Source organism: Muntiacus reevesi, chromosome 13 (genome assembly GCF_963930625.1).
Source record: "Muntiacus reevesi chromosome 13, mMunRee1.1, whole genome shotgun sequence".
Lineage (NCBI taxonomy): Eukaryota > Metazoa > Chordata > Mammalia > Artiodactyla > Cervidae > Muntiacus > Muntiacus reevesi.
In genome coordinates, this window is record NC_089261.1 from 18,618,252 (window position 1) to 18,635,658 (window position 17,407).

General features: G+C 46.0%; 2 protein-coding genes across 2 annotated transcripts in view; one reads left to right on the top strand and one right to left on the bottom strand.

Moving 5' to 3' along the window:
• The first annotated feature begins 655 nt into the window (after window positions 1-655).
• On the top strand, window positions 656-8,377 carry MYL2 (myosin light chain 2). The gene is made up of 7 exons (XM_065904162.1): window positions 656-723; window positions 1,997-2,086; window positions 4,343-4,418; window positions 5,500-5,604; window positions 6,167-6,245; window positions 6,350-6,398; window positions 8,045-8,377. The coding sequence occupies exons 1-7, from the start codon at window positions 721-723 to the stop codon at window positions 8,141-8,143; spliced, it is 501 nt and encodes a 166-aa protein (XP_065760234.1). The 5' UTR covers window positions 656-720; the 3' UTR covers window positions 8,144-8,377.
• Window positions 8,378-9,694: 1,317 nt separating this feature from the next.
• The window catches only part of CCDC63 (coiled-coil domain containing 63), a 29,678-nt gene continuing 21,965 nt past the window's right edge, over window positions 9,695-17,407 (bottom strand). Inside the window, exons 8-10 of the mRNA XM_065904952.1 lie at window positions 16,606-16,798; window positions 12,196-12,399; window positions 9,695-9,828 (exon numbers count right to left, since the gene is read on the bottom strand). Coding sequence (XP_065761024.1) covers window positions 9,695-9,828; window positions 12,196-12,399; window positions 16,606-16,798 — 531 coding nt within the window. The remainder of the gene's footprint in view (window positions 9,829-12,195; window positions 12,400-16,605; window positions 16,799-17,407) is intronic.

Genomic DNA, 17,407 nt, shown 5'->3' on the forward strand with positions numbered 1-17,407 from the left:
AGCACGCAGACACTTGAGTTACGGGAGCACTCTCTCTTACTGTGGCCCATGGGCTCAGTAGGTGCTGCGAGCAGGCTTAGTTGCTCTGCAGCATTGCAGAATCTTGATTCCCTGACCAGGGATCGGACCCATGTCCCCTGCATTGCCAGGTGGATTCTTAACCACTGGACCTCCAGGGAAGGCCCTAAAGGGTTATTTTTAAAATAGCATGCTGAGGAGGTCTCATTGAGAAGGTGAGCAAAGACCTGAAGGAGGTGAGGGACGGAGGTTCGCAGATGTCAGACGGAAAAGCATTCCAGGCAGAGGAAACCACAGGTGCAAAGGCCCTGAGGTGGAACCCGTGACTGAGAGTGTAGGAGAATTTTTAAGTCTGCTCTCCCCACCATTTTCCTCCTCAAAATTGACAAGCACAAGTGCTGGCCGCCCGAGCGCTGCAGCGAGCGAGCAGCATCTCTCCCCGCGCGCCAGCCGCCGCCTCTGTAACCTTGAGTGCCTTTCCGGGCCCCACGTGTCGCCGCGTGGCGACTGAGCTGCCCTTACTTCAGAAGAACGGCATGGGGTGGGGGGGCCTTAGGTGGTGTCCGCCTCACCTACCACTGCCAAAAGTGGTCATGGGGTTATTTTTAAACTTAGGGAGGAAGTATTTATTGTTCCCAGGCTGAAGAGAGCCGGGCAGACTGTGGGATTCTTCTAGGGGAGCACTGCTGTGTCCTTTCCACCATGGTGAGTACTGAGGGCCCCCGGAGGAGGCAAGTGATGCTGGGTGGCAGGGAGGGGACACCACCTCCAAGCAAAGGGCCAGAGGGGAGGGGGAGCACGGCAGCTCTCCGGGGCCCCAGATCCTGGAGGAAAAAGCACTGCTTGCTGCGTGCACACAGAGGAACCCCAATCAATGCCCCCGATAAGCCACAAATAACAGCAGCTCCCGGGGACTCGCAAAAACAAAATAAGAGAGTTGGCTTTTTTATGGCTTGTCTACTGACCTCTTGAGGAATCAATAACTCCCAGGGCTTGCAAAATGGGATTGAACGCTTTTAAGGATCAAATTGTAATTCTTTTCTCTTGTTCAGGCAGCTGGGGAAAAGAATCTTTTTGTTTTCACCTTTTGAACTTGCAAATTTAAAACCTCTCTCCCTCTGCTGTTTAGTTAGGTATCCCTCTTCGGAAGCAGGAAGCCCCCAAAATCAAGATCAGTGTGAGGTTGTGGTTAGGGGCACAGGCGGTGGAGGCAGTCTGCCCAAGTTCGATACCGGCTCTGCCTTTTTGTGACTGTGTGACCTTGGGTAAGCGACCCAACCTCTCTGAGCCTCGGTTGCCTCCCCAGGAAAATGGCAATGTAATAATAGCATCCACTTGACAGAGCAGTTATGAGGACTAAATGCAATAACATATGCAGTGTTCAAGCATTTGCTGTAACTCAAGTCAGAAGCGGGTGGGGAAATGTTAACTCACTCCCCTCGCTCTGTTTGCATGATGCAAGGACAGAACATTTAGAGAGGAGATGTTGCTGCCATTTGGATCAGGGGGAAATCGAGGGGGACAGAGCAGTTGGGTTTTAACACCCTGAAAATGTGTCATTTCATCTCGCATTCTTCATGGTTTAGTGAGTCTGACTTTTTTTTCGCCTCCAATCAATTCTCCTTCTGTGCATTACTGAACTTTTTGTGAAATGCATCAGAACAAAAGCAGCTGGGTCCTGCTGGGGCTGATCCGAAAGCCTGGCATCCATCCCTGGAGACACACCTCTACCTCCCCTAGTTTGCAAAGGAGCTGCTGCAAGACCCACAGTCTTACAATCCGCCAGAACCAGGCTGATTTTGGGAAGTCTTATTCCATGTCCTTTTATTTTTCCAGCACCTCCCTTTTGAGATGAGTGTCGGCACCATACCCCCATTTCACAGATAAGTGGCTGAGGCTTACCCAGAGATGGAACCTGACCTAGTTTTCTAATTCCCAGCCTCTGACTCTTTTAACTGATGTTTTTTTTACCCTCTAGTCACCTAAGAAAGCCAAGAAGAGAGCAGAGGGAGCCAATTCCAATGTGTTCTCCATGTTTGAACAGACCCAGATCCAGGAATTTAAGGAGGTGGGTGCAGCTGGGTGGAGATCCCCACATGCTAGAAAGAGCCTTTCCCTCATTCCATATTCCCTGCAAGGACCTCTCAGTTATGTTGTCTTTGTTTTCATTCTGTTGTTGTTGACTGTCCCATGCCACATGTGGTATCTTAGTTCCCCAACCAGGAATCGAACTCACACCCCTTGCAAAGGAAGTGCAGAGTCTTAACCCTTGGACCAGCAAGGAAGTCCTAGCTTGGCTTTATCCTCCCCAAAACACCCCAAATTTGGTCTGAACATGTGTGTGAATGACTTAAAGAAATTAACTTTTGCTGATCATCAAAACAAAGCCTAAGTCTTGTTGAAAATGTAGGAATGAATTTCAGGAATGCATGAAGAATAAAAATGACCTGATTTATAATTCTATGACCCAGAGATGATCAGTTAACATTTTGGTATATGCCCTGCCAGTGGTTTTTGTTATGCACGTATTTGCTAAACAAAGTGACCATCTTCTATGCACACTAATCTGTACCTGTTATTTTTCCTTGAGCAATTCAGCACCAACATTTTCCATCATTTATTTAAATCACCTCCTATGGTTAGATGTTATGTTTAGAATGCTTTACTATTATAATTAACACCCTTTGCTTGTATCTCTGGTTATTTCCTTGGGGTAAATTCCTAAAAGCGGAACAGTTGGATCGAAGGAACATTTTTTTTTTTACAAAAGGAACTAAAACCAAGTACAACCACTGGTCCAAGCTGTCCTCCAGAAATCCTGTGCTCACTCTGACTCCCATCAGCCCCAAGAGGAGAAGGTGCCTTTCCTGCCGCATCTCCATCAACACTGGGTGTTAACATCTCAAATATGATTTCTGCCAGTCGGAGAGATATCTGAGTGTATCTGAGATATTAATTTTTACCAACTTAATTGTTGACTGCTAGCTGGGTCTGAAACCCTATCCCAGTCTATGGGGATGTGCCTTCGTAAGCAAACCTAAGTACCAATTACATAAAATTAAACCACTGCTGCAGACTCAGGATACACTGAATTAATTTTCCAGCCATCCTGATGGTTCACACTGAGTTATCTACTCTCTCACCTGGCCCTTCAGAGGAAAACACACTAAAGCTATGCTGGAGAGGCCACAGTATTTTATATGAAAGGAGAAACCACTGGGGGCTTCCAGTGGGACATGAAGACTTGCCCCTTCTGTCCCCACCAGCATTCAGATCACAGGAACATCACACCCCACAGGCTGCCAGGGAGAGAGGAATTCCTGGGATGAAATGTCACATCTGAACCTGAAATAGGTCTCTTTCCCAGAGAAGACTACATCCTCCCTTCTCCCTCCCTCTGTCCCAACTTCTGGAATGAGATCAGCTGCTGGGGGCATGACCTGAGGGTGCAAATACTTTCAGGAACCAGTTGTTAAAAGAACTCAAGAAATGCAGATATGATATGTCATTGGTAAAATACCTGGGCATTCACAAAGGTCTTGGAGTTTCCCTCAGAGCCAGCTGGAAAAGATCACTGGCTTCATTTTACAGATAATGTGGGCTTGCGAGTTGGTGAGCAGACTCGTTTTTAACTCTTTTTTTTTCAACAACAGCTTGATAAAATCATAATTCACATACCATGTATTCGGCCTTTTAAAGTAAGTGTACAATTCAGTGGTTATTTAATACAGTCACAGCATTTTGCAACCATCATCACTAATCTAATTTTAGAACATCTTCATCGCCCCCAAAAGAAACCTCATACCCATCAGCAGTCACTCCCCAGTCCCTCCTCCCCCCAGCCCCTGACAACCACTAATCTATTTTCTGTCTCTAAGGATTTGCCTGTTCTGAATGCTTCATAGAAATGGAATTGTACCCTATGTGGCCTTTTGTGTCTGGCTTCTTTCACTTAGTATCATGTTTCAGGGTTCATCCATGTTGTAGCATGTGTCAGAATTTCCTTTTTATCATTGAATGACATTCCACTGTAGGGAGAGACCACATTTGTTTATCCATTTATCAGTTTGGAGCTACTGTGAATAGTGTTGATGGGGACGTTCACACACAGGTGTTTGTATGGTCACGTGTTCTCATTTCTCTTGGGAATACACGGAGGCGTGAAACTGCTGGGTCCTGTAGTAACTCCAGATCTAACACCTAATATCCCTCGATGCTCCTTGAAAACCCCAGAATCCCACTTCCCCCAGCCCTTGGCACAATCTCTGGGACTCCTCCCCACAATTTCTCCCAGGCTGACCAGACAATCGCCTTCCTTTCGCAGGCCTTCACCATCATGGATCAAAACAGGGATGGCTTCATCGACAAGAATGACCTGAGGGACACCTTTGCTGCTCTTGGTACGTCACCCTGCACCACCACCCAGCAACAGCTAGGAAAGTCTTCTTATCCCACTCCATGAGGGGCAGGAGGTGGGGCTGTCAAAAAGGTCAAGAGCTTGTCATTTTGAAACAGCTCAAGCAAGATTGGTCTTTAAGGCAAATTTCAGAGGATAGGAAAGAAGTGTTTAGTCTTTGAGTGTCTTAACGTATCTTTTTCTTTTAAAATCATTTTTATGTGGTTTTGAATATAATGGCAGTTTACAATAGAAAACTTGAAAATTCAGAGACGTATAAAGGAGTAAACAATGTTGACCACTAGGGCATATTCCACTCTTAACATCTGAGCCTCTAATTTTTTTCCTAGTCATCTCGTGTGTGTGCATGCTTATTAGTTAGACTCATTCTATTTTGGATTCAGCTTTTAAAATTTAACATCTCAGTAGGGTGATCATGAGTACATGGAACTGTTTCAAAATATAAGTGTCCAATCTGTCACCTCCTCCTCCATTCCTACCCCCAGAACTCAGGTCCATGAACAGCTGGGCAGGTTTTGTACTGAGCAATTATACAGAGTACTATTCGCATTTGTAGCCACTGTAGATTATTAATTTAAAACATAAGTTATCTCAATAAGCGGTGGTTTTTTCTAATTTATACACACGTACTATATGGGCTTGTGACAGTGGCTAGGACAGGTATATCAGAATCTCCAAGGCTGTATGGGTTAGAGCAGTTATAATTTGAAAAAGTTCCCTTGAATTCTGATCTGTCTCTCCCACCTCCAAGTGAGAAGGGCTAATTTTATAATATGAGGATTCCTTATTTGAGTAAAACATTAAAACATCTGTATAAAATGTTCCAGGTCCTGAAAGTACAGTTTTAAAAATAACTAAACCCTCTTTGGATTGTTTCCAGTTGTCTGGTTATTATAAATAACACTTTTGAGAACATCTCACGTGAATCTCTGGCCCCAGCTACTCTGTCTCTGATTATTCCTAGACAAGATTCCTTGAAGTAGGATTACAAGGACAAATGCCAGTGTCCTGACAGCTGTTTCTGTCCCAGCTCAGAATCGCTGAGTGTCTGTCTCCTGCTCTAGGGCGTGTGAACGTGAAAAATGAGGAAATTGATGAAATGCTCAAGGAGGCTCCAGGTCCAATTAACTTTACTGTGTTCCTACAGATGTTTGGGGAGAAACTTAAGGGTAAGTTCATGCGTATTTCTGTTCATCTATGTCTGTATATGTATATATCTGTGTGTGTTGGTTTGTGCACCTATGTGTGTCTGTCTGTGTGTGTCTTCATCTTTGGGCATCAATTAAAAGCACTAGGAGAATATACAAGAGTTGACAGATGAAGGCAAGGTAACATAGGAGAGGGAGAGAATAAAAAGAGCAGTTAATAGTGCTCCAAGGTTTATCCTAATCCAGACCTCATACAAAGCACTTTAAATGCATTATATGCATCACCTTAGTCTAGGACGTAGGTTCTCTTCTTATCCTCGTCTACAGAAGGGGAATTGAGGCTCAGAGACGGAAAGTCACTTGCCTGAAGCTACACGGCTAACAAATGCTGGAGTCAGGATTCAAATCCCAGTCTTTCTAAGTCTAGATCCATGCCTGACCTTGGGTTTGCTCCAGAAATAACTGGATTCTCAGCCCACACTTTCAAAACACCAAGGCTCGGTGCTCAGAAGTGGTGAGGCCTTTTTTCCTTACCCAAGATTCTTAGCCACCCATAGCACATCAACCCCATTTTCTGTTGCAGGAGCAGACCCCGAGGAGACCATTCTCAATGCGTTCAAAGTGTTTGACCCTGAAGGCAAAGGAGTGCTCAAGGCTGATTAGTGAGTGGGATGTGAGTGGTGGGAGGGGGGCCTGGGGGTTCCTTGCTTCTCCCCACAGCCCTCCCCACAAAGCCGGGGCAATATCTGCTTTTCTCTCTCTGCAGTGTCAAGGAGATGCTGACCACGCAGGCGGAGAGGTTTTCCAAAGAGGAGGTAACAGGCCCCCTTCAGACACCCTCTGTACCCCAGTTACTGGCCTCACCTTTCCAGGGACTCCCTCTCCAGACTCTCTTACATAAAATAGCCCTGACCCCACACTGAGAATCTGCTCTCGTTTACTGAGCCCTTACCTCATTTCATTCTCTCAATCACCCTGTGAGGTAGTGACTAGCACTATGGTCGTTTTACAGATGGTGAAACTGAGGCTCAGGGAGGCAAAGTTACTAGCTTAAAAGAACAACACTAATGGGAAATGCCGGGTCCTAGATCCAAACCTCTGTCTGACTCCAGGTTCTGCCTTCCTCGTAACACATTGAGACCCGGTGACAGCATCAATTTCCTGATGGACTGAAGGTGTCATGCAGGGTGACCATGCATCGTTGTGTAGGTTGTACACTGCACAATCCTCCTGGATGCCCTTAGTAATATACACTGCAGAGTATCTATTTGTTGCAAGTCTTTTCCAGCAGATGGCAGTCAAGTGTCTTGCTATAAATTTCTAAAAATCAGAACATAAGACTCTTTCTGGCAGGTGGCAGTAATGTGCCTGGAAGAAGGGGCACTATTGCTATCAATAATTCATCAAAGGCCCTGTATGAACAAGCAACTGTCTTGTCAACATTGCTAATTAATCTTAATGAATCTATTTAAAATAGTCTCTTGCAGCCTCTCAGGCCTGATTCTGTGAAGTTTCACATTTTCCTAAAAATTTTATTTGAATTTCCTCCTTAAAATTCAAGCAGTTGAAAGAGCCTACCTTTCAACTCCCACCATCTTCGTGACTTCGGACAAGCTCCTTAACCTCACTGTGCCTCAACTTCCTCATCTGTATAGTGGGGACAATAATAGAATCTACTTCATAGCATACATGACAATTAAATGAGTTCAAATGTATAAAGTGCTGATACGTGAGAAAGGTAATATGTGTTACCTATTATTAACCCCTAATTGAAAAAACAATAATTAGTCAATATTCTTTAAGGACTTCCTGGTGGCTCAGTGGTAAAGAATCCTGCCAGTGCAGGAGACTCGAGTTTGATCCCTGAGTCAGGAAATCCCCTGGAGAAGGAAATGGTAACCCACTCCAATATTCTTGCCTGGGAAATCCCGTAGACAGAGGAGCCTGGTGGGCCACACTGCATAGGGTTGCAAAAGAGTCAGACACAACTTAACAACTAAACAAACTAAAAATATTTTTAATGTAAAAATTACACATTAAAAAAAATTAAATTTCTAATTTCCCTCAAAGAATCTAATTCCTCAAGGAGTCTGACCTCCTTGCCCACATGGCTACAATGGCTGGCCCTGAGGAGTTACAATCCCTGTAGACGGACTATGTCTCCATTTAACCACAGTCCCTACCAGGCCCATTGTGCTCGCCTACATAACCTGCCCGCCCCTTTGCACACACAATTAAGTTTGCAATCCCTGCTTTCCCCATTGCAGGCTGGGTACCTAGGAACATCCCTGCAGGATGGCCCTTGGGGTCAGCACCTGGGGAAGAGCTGGGAAGGGCAAGGAAGCAGGAGGGCAGGAAGAGAGATGCCCATGACACCCCATATCCTCCAGGCCCCAGCTGCCTCTCCACTTGGGCCGCCCTCCCCCCCAGATCCTCAGCACATCTTGCTGGTTCGTTGCAGATTGACCAGATGTTTGCTGCCTTCCCCCCTGATGTGACTGGCAACTTGGACTATAAGAACCTGGTGCACATCATCACCCACGGAGAAGAGAAGGACTAAGAGAGTGGCTTGCTTTTGGGTGGGCAGATGGGGGCATCCTTGCCCTCTTCTCATTTTGCCCAGTAATGCACCACCCCCGACCCTGGCCAGTTGGTCATGTGGCTGCCTCATTTATCCACCTCCATCTTCTTTGCAGCCTGGGTGTCTTAGAGCTACCACGTGATCACACAGCTGGCAGATGGAAATTCACCCAGAGTCTGTGTTCAAATAAAAAGGAGGTCGTGTATTTGTTCATGGTGTGTCCTTGAGTAAAGAAGACCCTTTGCTAGTTCCCATGAAGGCAGTATATGAGTTAGGGACAGCCCTGCTGTCATTATTATTGAATCTTAGTGACTCTTTACTTAAAACAGATCTTTAGGGACTTGGGACTCTGCTGGTGGTCCAGTGGTCACCAGCAGTTCCTGGTTCTTGTCTATCTCTTCAGCAATCCTAGTGAAAAGAGGACACCTCTCTCTCTCTCTCTCTCTCTCTCTCTCTCTGTCCACCAGCTCCACACAAATCCCAAAACAGGGCCTATGCAATACCTGAACCAACCCTGAAACAGGTGCAGTACTCAGACTAGCAGACTTGCTCATATGATCAACCCTCGCGCGGGGGTTGAAATCAGTCCCTTCCAAACCTTACATGGCCTGAGGGTAGGAGGGGCCATTCCCAAAGGAAAGTCCAGATGTATTTTAGGAGGAAGGGGGAGTAGATGTCAGGTAGTCTAATTTTTCAAGGGAACCCCAAGAACCTGGAACCTAGCCAAAGCGAAAGATGTACTGGGAACAAAGAGCTGAAGCTGGGATCAAAGTGGCAGCTGGGGTCACCTAGAGGGAATGAGAGGGTCTGGGTGGTTGGAGGAGCCAGAACTGGAGTGAGTCTTTAAGGTTCAAGAACAATAAGAGAGACCCCCCAGAGGAGAAGCTCAGGATCTGCTCCAATGACATCACCTGCTGGGAAATGGGGTTCCTTTCTAGCCAGCTGAGAGGCAGGGACTCAGGACCCCCATGCCATGCCATGATGACCCTTCATGATCCACACCCTGTGATGACCCATGCCCCCCTCACGTCCAGAACCTGTGACCTGGGGCTCCTGCAGAAACAAGGCCAGACCCAGGAGAGGCCCCAGCTCATGGCACTCAAGTGGAGTTTGTATTTCAGGACAAGACATCCTGGACACAGCTCTACAGTGACACACTCATCCATGCGGCCCTCCCACACACAGATATAGACACAGGGCCTCCACGGCTCCCGGCTCCCACCTGTGAGTCTGCTGCACCCTATGTGGTTCGAGGACGTGAAATCAGCATTTCGGCTCGTGTGGCCCCTACACTTCTCCTGGTGCGCCGTGATGCGGGGGGTGCCATCTCAAGGGTAGTCAAGGGCCACGGTGACCTCACACCACTCTTGCCACCTGGGCCAGCTTTGGATCTCCACCCTCCTGCTCCTCTACCCCATCCTGGGGGGCTGCCAGTGCCCCAGTCTCTTAGTAATGAGTGTGGAAGAGGCACTGGGGTTACAGAACAAGACATTTACTCTCTCTAGTTATGTACGAATGGCCAGAGCCGCCTCAGACTGTTACCTTCTTCTTGGACTTCACCTCGTCCCCCTTTTCAGGTATGCTCTCCCTGTTTCGAGACTCTCTGGTGGTGTAGTGGTTGAGCACCATTTGCCGAAGGCTGCTGTGGTCCAGGGGCTGCTCCACTGCGCCAAGGACGGGACTCGGTGTGAGGAGTTCAAAAGTCAAATCCAGCACAGCAGGGGGTGTGCTTCCTTCCCAGGGCTAATGCCTCTTTGCCCTGTTCAAGGAACTCCAAGGCTGGTTTGGTGACCCTCCACAGCACTGGGGGTTGAAGTGTGAACATTCTCCAAGTTCAGGGAGAGGGAGGACAGGCAGAGACACACTGCTCAGGGATGGTCAGACAATAACTGTCTTTTTCTCCCAGACGAGGATGTGAAGGTGAGTTGGATTTAATATCAAAAAGACAGGGCCACCATGTGCAGTTGCTCAGGATGTAGACTGCACAAAGACACCTGTTTCCACAGGGCTGAAACCCACCCCCCACACACACTTGACTGCCAAGCTACATGTATCCAGCAGAGGTGACTTTTCCTAATTAATCTGCCTAGAGGGGCTTCCCTCTTCTGATTCACACATGCAAGCCATAGAGGCGAGTGGGCTAAGAGAACCCAATGTTTATCAATAGTCCCTTGAACAGAAATGAAGATATCATCTTATATTCCTGACTTTGTGAGGACAGTGTTATCAAAGGCTGTTCTCTGCCACCCTCCTCGTTTAAGAACTCAAAGGGTCAAGGGAAGCTGTGCTAAGGTGGCTGACACCAGTCCTGGTTTTCACTCCTGCTAAGTCTCAGTTGCCTTGAGTAAATCAAGCAGATGTGTGTACACCTGTGCATCTCTGCATGCACACATACTGGCAGTTCTCTCCATTCTTGGCACACCTGCACACTTGAAATGCTGCTCACAGAAGAGGGGGAACTTTTTTAAAAACCAATTTTTTCCCTCTGGTTAGTCAAATCACACAAGGTCACTGTAAAAGAAAATTCTAAGCAATGACAGAATTAACTCAGAAATACAAAGTTCTCTGCAACCCACCACCCAGAAATACCCACTGTAAGTCAGCATATACATCCTCTTCATTTTTATATGTATAATCAAGATATTTTCCCTCCCTTCCTCCTCCTCCTCCTTCCTTTTCTCTCTCCCTATCTCTCCTATGTACCAGGTTGTGAAAGGCTGTCTTATGCACTGTAGGTTTTACGTAGCATCCCTGGTCACTAGATGCCATATACACATATGTCAGTTCATGTCGGTCCACAACATTCTTTTTTAGTGGCTGCATAGTATTCCATCACATGCACAGGTGAACTATAACTTATTTAACCAATCTCTAATGGGTGAGCATTTCAGTCATTTCCAGTTCGGCTGCCCTCCTACTTCCACCTTCGACCCCTGAGTGAGTTTGTCTCTGAAGGACCAATCCCCACAAGCAAGATTACAGACTCTACGCATGTATCTGAAACCCAGGGTAATTATTAGCTAAGCCCATTTCACCTGTAACCTGCCTTCACTAATCAAGATCATTTTATTGTTGGTACCAATGCCTCGCTTGTCCTCCAGGCAACATGTAGCCTAAACAATGTGTCTGCCTGAGTTGTTTTCTAGGAGCTTGGGTCCAGCTGTGTCTAGTTCCAGCTGAGCAGGTTAACCCTGGAAAGAACCACAATCCTTCCACCGAGCACATGCGAGAGTTGCTGGATGACAACTTGAACACACAGAGGCCCACACTGAGTTACACCTATACAGAACCAGGATCAGGTCACCATTTTCCAATCACCTTCCCCCACATGCTCCATGCCTCAGATCACCCGGCATCTTTAGTCTTTATCCCATTAACACCAGAGCCCCTTGCTTTCCGGGAGGCGGATTTTGGAGATTTGTCTCCCTGTCCCCTCTCCTTGGCTTTGCGAACTTGCGAATGAATCACCCTCTCTCTGCTGACCCTTCATGTCTTGGCCTGGCTTGCTTCGCATCGCAAAAACGCAACCTGGCTCAGTAACATAACCACTTCTCAACCTTCCCGAACGTGTTGCCAAACTACCCACCAAACACCACGTGGGGCCAGACTTTACCCCCACCTTCAGAGAGAAGGGCTAGTTCCCTCAAGCCCCGCAAACAGCAGTACCACCAGCTTCTGCCTCCAAAAGCAAAGAAGGTCAATGTGCCTGTGCCCGCAGGGCCACAGTTAATCTCTGGTGTGAACCAAGTCTCAGCTGCTTCAATCATGGGGTGGGGGGACACAGATGCGGTTGGGGAAAGGAGGTCACACGTGGACGAGAGTCAAGAGCATACGGTGAGGGTAGGAGACGGGATCAGGGAGTCTCGTCTGCTCATAACTTGCCAACTTGGAAATTTTGGCTATTTTAAGGTTCATGAAATGGTCAGAGAGTAGTTGTAATTTTTTAAAGTATCTGAGATAACTAAACTTCAGAATCTGTGGCTTTGTCATCATGCTGTAGAAAGAAAATTCCAGGTAAGAAAAGAACTCACCTTCATCCAACTTGTCACTAAAGGGGTCAGCCCAGAACACTGGAGGGATGACCTTGATGGGTTCTGCAGGCTTGAGGAGGGCAGAGCCGCCCCAGAAGGGGTTGAGGAAGGATGGCTGGACCTCCGCCTCTGCCACTTCCATTTCCATAAGCCGCTTGTAGGATTCTAACACCAGCAAGTCATTGGTCTTCTTCTCAATGATGGCTGGAAAAAAGGCATAACCAAGAAGTTTGCCAGAGACCTGGGCCCTCAGGGAACTAGAGGTAGCGCTCCCTGCTGGAGAGGAAGGGAAGTAACAGGAAGCAGGCAGGTCATGAATGCCTATAAAGACAAGGGCTTTCTCTTGGGTTATATCACTCATTCCCTAGAGAGCACAATTTGGTTCTTGAGAGGCAAAACCAACCTGACTCTTTGATGTATAAGGCATGGATATACATAAAAAACATGAACAGTTATATGGTATATCAACTGAATGAAAATTCCATAAGGAAGAGCAGTTAGGAAAAGTATGTCTGAAAAGGTTCCATAGGGGACAATAAAAAAAGAAGGTTGAGGAATATTTTTTTAACACTAAAAACTGGGAGCCATGGGCAAACTCTGTCTTAAACTACTGATCTTTTCCTCAGTGCTCTGAGTTTGGGGGAACTGTCCTTCCCACTGTGTTTCATAGCCCCATGGAGTCACCAGAATAATTCATTCATTCATTCATTTATTCATTCATTCCACAAATGATTATTGGATGCTTATCAGACCGGGCATGGTGCCTGAGACTCCACGATGCATGGAGGGAAAACAATGACCATAAACAATAACAGAGATGCAAACCTTGTCCTGATGAAGCTCATAAGCTTCAGTGTGAATGGGAAGATGGACAGAAAGGCAAGTTCAGCAAATAAATACACGTACTCCTCACTATCCAGATGTTTGTTATCTAAATTCAGTAACTATTGGATTTTTTTTTTTTTTCAATTTCACATAACGCATACCGTTTCTCTTCTCTGTGAAAATCAGGGACCAAAAAGATTCACATCTGAAACTTGCTATTGGTTCTCAAGAACCTCCTCTCTTCACACAACAAGAATTACCTGTATATAGAGACAAACTAAGCAAGGATTAAATAGTGGAACTGCTATGAGAGTGAGTACCAGACCACCTGACCTGTTTCTTGAGAAATCTTTATGTAGGTCAGGAAGCAACAGTTAGAACTGGGCATGGAACAACAGGCTGGTTCTAAATAGGGAAAGGAGTACGTCAAGGATGTTTATTTATTGTCACCCTGCTTATTTAACTTATATGCAGAGTACATCATGAGAAATGCTGGGCTGGATAAAGCACAAGCTGGAATCAAAATTGCCAGAAGAAATATGAATAACCTCAGATATGCAGATGACATCACCCTTATGGCAGAAAGTTAAGAACTAAAGAGCCTCTTGATGAAAGTGAAAGAGAAGAGTGAAAAAGTTGGCTTAAAACTCAACATTCAGAAAACTAAGATCACGGCATCTGGTCCCATCACTTCATGGTAAATAGATGGGGAAACAATGGAAACAATGAGAGACTTTATTTTGGGGGGCTCCAAAATCACTGCAGATGGTGACTGCAACCACGAAATTAAAAGATGCTTGCTCCTTGGGAGAAAAACTATGACAAACCTAGACAGCATATTAAAAAGCAGAAACATTACTTTGCCAACAAAGGTCCGTCTAGTTAGAGCTATGGTTTTTCCAGTAGTCATGTATGGATGTGAGAATTGGACCATAAAGAAAGCTGAGTACTGAAGAATTGATGCTTTTGAACTGTGGTGTTGGAGAAGACTCTTGAGAGTCCCTTGGACAGTAAGGAGATCCAACCAGTCCATCCTAAAGGAAATCAGTACTGAATATTCATTAGAAGGACTGATGCTAAAGCTGAAACTCCAATACTTTGGCCACTTGATGGAAAGAGGTGACTCATTTAAAAAGACCTGATGCTGGGAAAGAGTGAAGGCAGGAGGAGAAGGGGACGACAGAGGATGAGATGGTTGGATGGCATCACCGACTCAATGGACATGAGTTTGAATAAACTCTGGGAGTTGGTGATGGACAGGGAAGCCTGGCGTGCTGCAGTCCATGGGGTCATGAAGAGTCAGACACAACTGAGTGACTGAACTGAACTGATGAGAATGAATAATAGTGGATACAGCAGGACCAGCCTCAGATGGAGCAGCGGAGGAGGACTTGTTGGAGAGAGGACATTTAAACTGAGATCTGAGAATGATGAACTGGGTACGGGATGAGTATCCTAGGAACACCCCATGCAAAGGCCCTGAGGTAGAATTTGTTGGGGGAGAGATTTGGAAATACAAAGAGGAGAACAGTGTGGCCACAGGAGGTGAGCAAAGAGGAAGAGCAGGACAAGAGATGATGAAAAGTGTAAGCAAGGGGATTTCCCTGGTGGTCCACTGGTTAAGAACCCACCTGCCAATGCAGCAGACACCAGTTCGATCCCTAGTCCGGGAAGATCCCGCACACTCGAGGCAACTCAGCCTGTGCACCACAACTACTGGGTCTGAACACCCTAGAGCCTGTGCCCCACAACAAGAGAAGCCATTGCAATGAGAAGCCCGTGCACTGCAACTAAGAGTAGCTCCCTGCTCACCACAAGAGGAAGCCTGCACACAGCAACGAAGACCCAGGGCAACCAAAAATAAATAATAAGTAGATGAATTTTTAAAAAATGTAAGCAGGGGCTAGGCTATAAAGAACTTGATAGGCTGCAGGTAGGAAAGAGTTAATATGGCAAAGTCTGACTGCTCTCCTTGGAAAAGGTTGCTTAGCAGTTTGGTCCTTGAACAGTATCAGGGAACTTGGATTTCAGGAAGGTCCCCCCCACCATTAACTGTTAAGAGAGGCTTATCATGCCTTTGTTGTTCAGTCACTCAGTCATGTCCAACTCTGTGACCCCATGGACTGAATCACACCAGGCTTCCCCGTCCTTCACTATCTCCCAGAGTCTGCTCAAACTCATGTCCCCTGGGTCAGTGATGCCAGTATGCTTAATCTGTGTATTAAAACATGTAGCTTATGCTATAAATACTTGCTGTTCTTTCTGGGTTCTGGAACTGGGATATATGCCAGGCTGGAGGTGTCTGTATGATCAGCCCCCATCCTAGCCCTAAGCAATGAGTATCCAATGAGCTTTTCTGGTTGACACCATTTCACTTGTGTTGTCACAACTCATGGCTGGGGGAGATTAAGCACATCCTGGGAGACGACCCTTGGAAGCTTGCTCTTGATTTCCTCCATGCTTTCCCCCAAGCTCCTTTTTCCTTTACTGATTTTGCTTTGTACCTTGTGGCTATAAATCATAGCCATGAGAATATAACGATATGCTGAATCCAGGAGCCCTCCTAGTGAATCTCTGAAACTGACGGGAGGGAGGCGTCTTGGGAACCTCCCAAGCACAGATGGTATTAAGAACCTTCGATTCTATTCTAAAAGCGGTGGAAGTCATTCATTCTAAACCGGCATGATCTCTGCGGGTACATCTCCCTCTCTCTCCTGAGCTCAAGGCCTAGAAATGTGTATTACAGTTAAAAGGCATTTGCTACATGCCAGGCACTGCTCTGAGCACTTTCTTTCTTTCTTCCCAATCTGAATGCTTTTCATTTCCTTTTATTGCCTTACTGCATTATCGAGAACCACCAACATAATATTGAATAGGAGTTGTGAGAGCAGACATCCTTGCCTTGTTTCTGATCTTGGAAGAAAAACATCGCTTTTTTTCATCATTAACTATGATGTTAGCTGCAGGTATTTCTGGAGATGCCTTTTATCAGGTAAGGAAGTTTCCTTCTAGTTCTAGTTTGTTGAGAGTTTTTTTTATTATGAATGGATACTGAATTTTGTCAAATATTTCCTTCTGTATCTATTCACATGATCCTGTAACTACTTCTTTAAGAACTACTTATTTATTTAACCTTCCCAACATTTTTTAGATGAAAAAACTGAGGCACAGAAAGGTTCAGAAGATTGCCCAGAAAATTCCCTGATGGTCCAGTGGTTAAGCATCTGCTTTCCAATACAGGGGACACAGCTTTGATGCTTGTTCAGGGAACAAGGATCCCACATGCCACGGGGCAACTAAGCGCTACAACAAAGATCCCAATTGCTGTACTAAGACCCGATGCAGCCAATAAAGAAATATGAAACACACACGCAGACTCAAAAATCCATGTTTAAAAAAAAAAAAAAACAGTTGCAAAAGTCACACAGCTAGTAACAGTAGAACCACGGTTTGAACTCAAGCAGGTTGGCTTTAGTGCCAACAGGCTTCACCACCAGGTTCACTACCTCCAAAAGAGCAAGTCCTGGTGCCTGCTTATAGAAATCTCTGGAAATGGTTGCTAAGAGTCTAGTGGGCTTGACTCACCAAAGTACTGCGGGAGGTTGGTATCCGTGATTTTCCCCGTCTCCCCTAACTGCACCAGGATCTTGGTGGCATCACAATTTATCTTCTTAAACAGATTCTCCACTGAGGTCTTGAGATGCTCCAAGGTCTTGCTGATCTCCCTGTAGCTGTTCTCGTACATGTCTGCCTCCTCCGTGGTCTTCTTCAGTTTCTCCTATGGCAGACCCCCAGTTCCCATCCAGGTCAGCCAGGTGGCCACTCTGGCTGGGCTCAGCCCTCACATGTGAGAGTCTGAAACCAGGGTCTCCAAGTGCAGGTTTGCAAACCTCTAAGGGGTTTTCCTGGTGGCTCACCCAGTAAAGAATCCACCTGCAGTGCAGAAGACCCAGGTTCGACCCCTGAGTCGGGAAGATCCCCTGGAGAAGGGAATGGCAACCCACTCCAGTATTCTTACACGGAAAATTTCATGGACAGAGGAGCCTGGCAGGCTACAGTCCATGGGGTTGCAAAGAGTCAGACACGACTGAGAGCCTGAACTGAACTGAACTGAGCAGCCAGCACTTTTCACCCAAGGGGTTGCAAGAACAATTTAATGGGCCTCAATCCACATTTTTTAAGTGAAATAAAATAAATCAGAAAATAAAGGAAGAGAGGAGAAAATACTAGTATGCACTGGAAGTAGTGAGGATAGATATTGTCTAATGTAAAGATTTGTTCCATTTACATATGTGTATGTGTGTCTGCATGTCTACTGAATTGCAGCATTTTTTAAAAACTGTTGACTCATTTTTAAAAAACTAAGGCCCACGGGAAGAAATATATT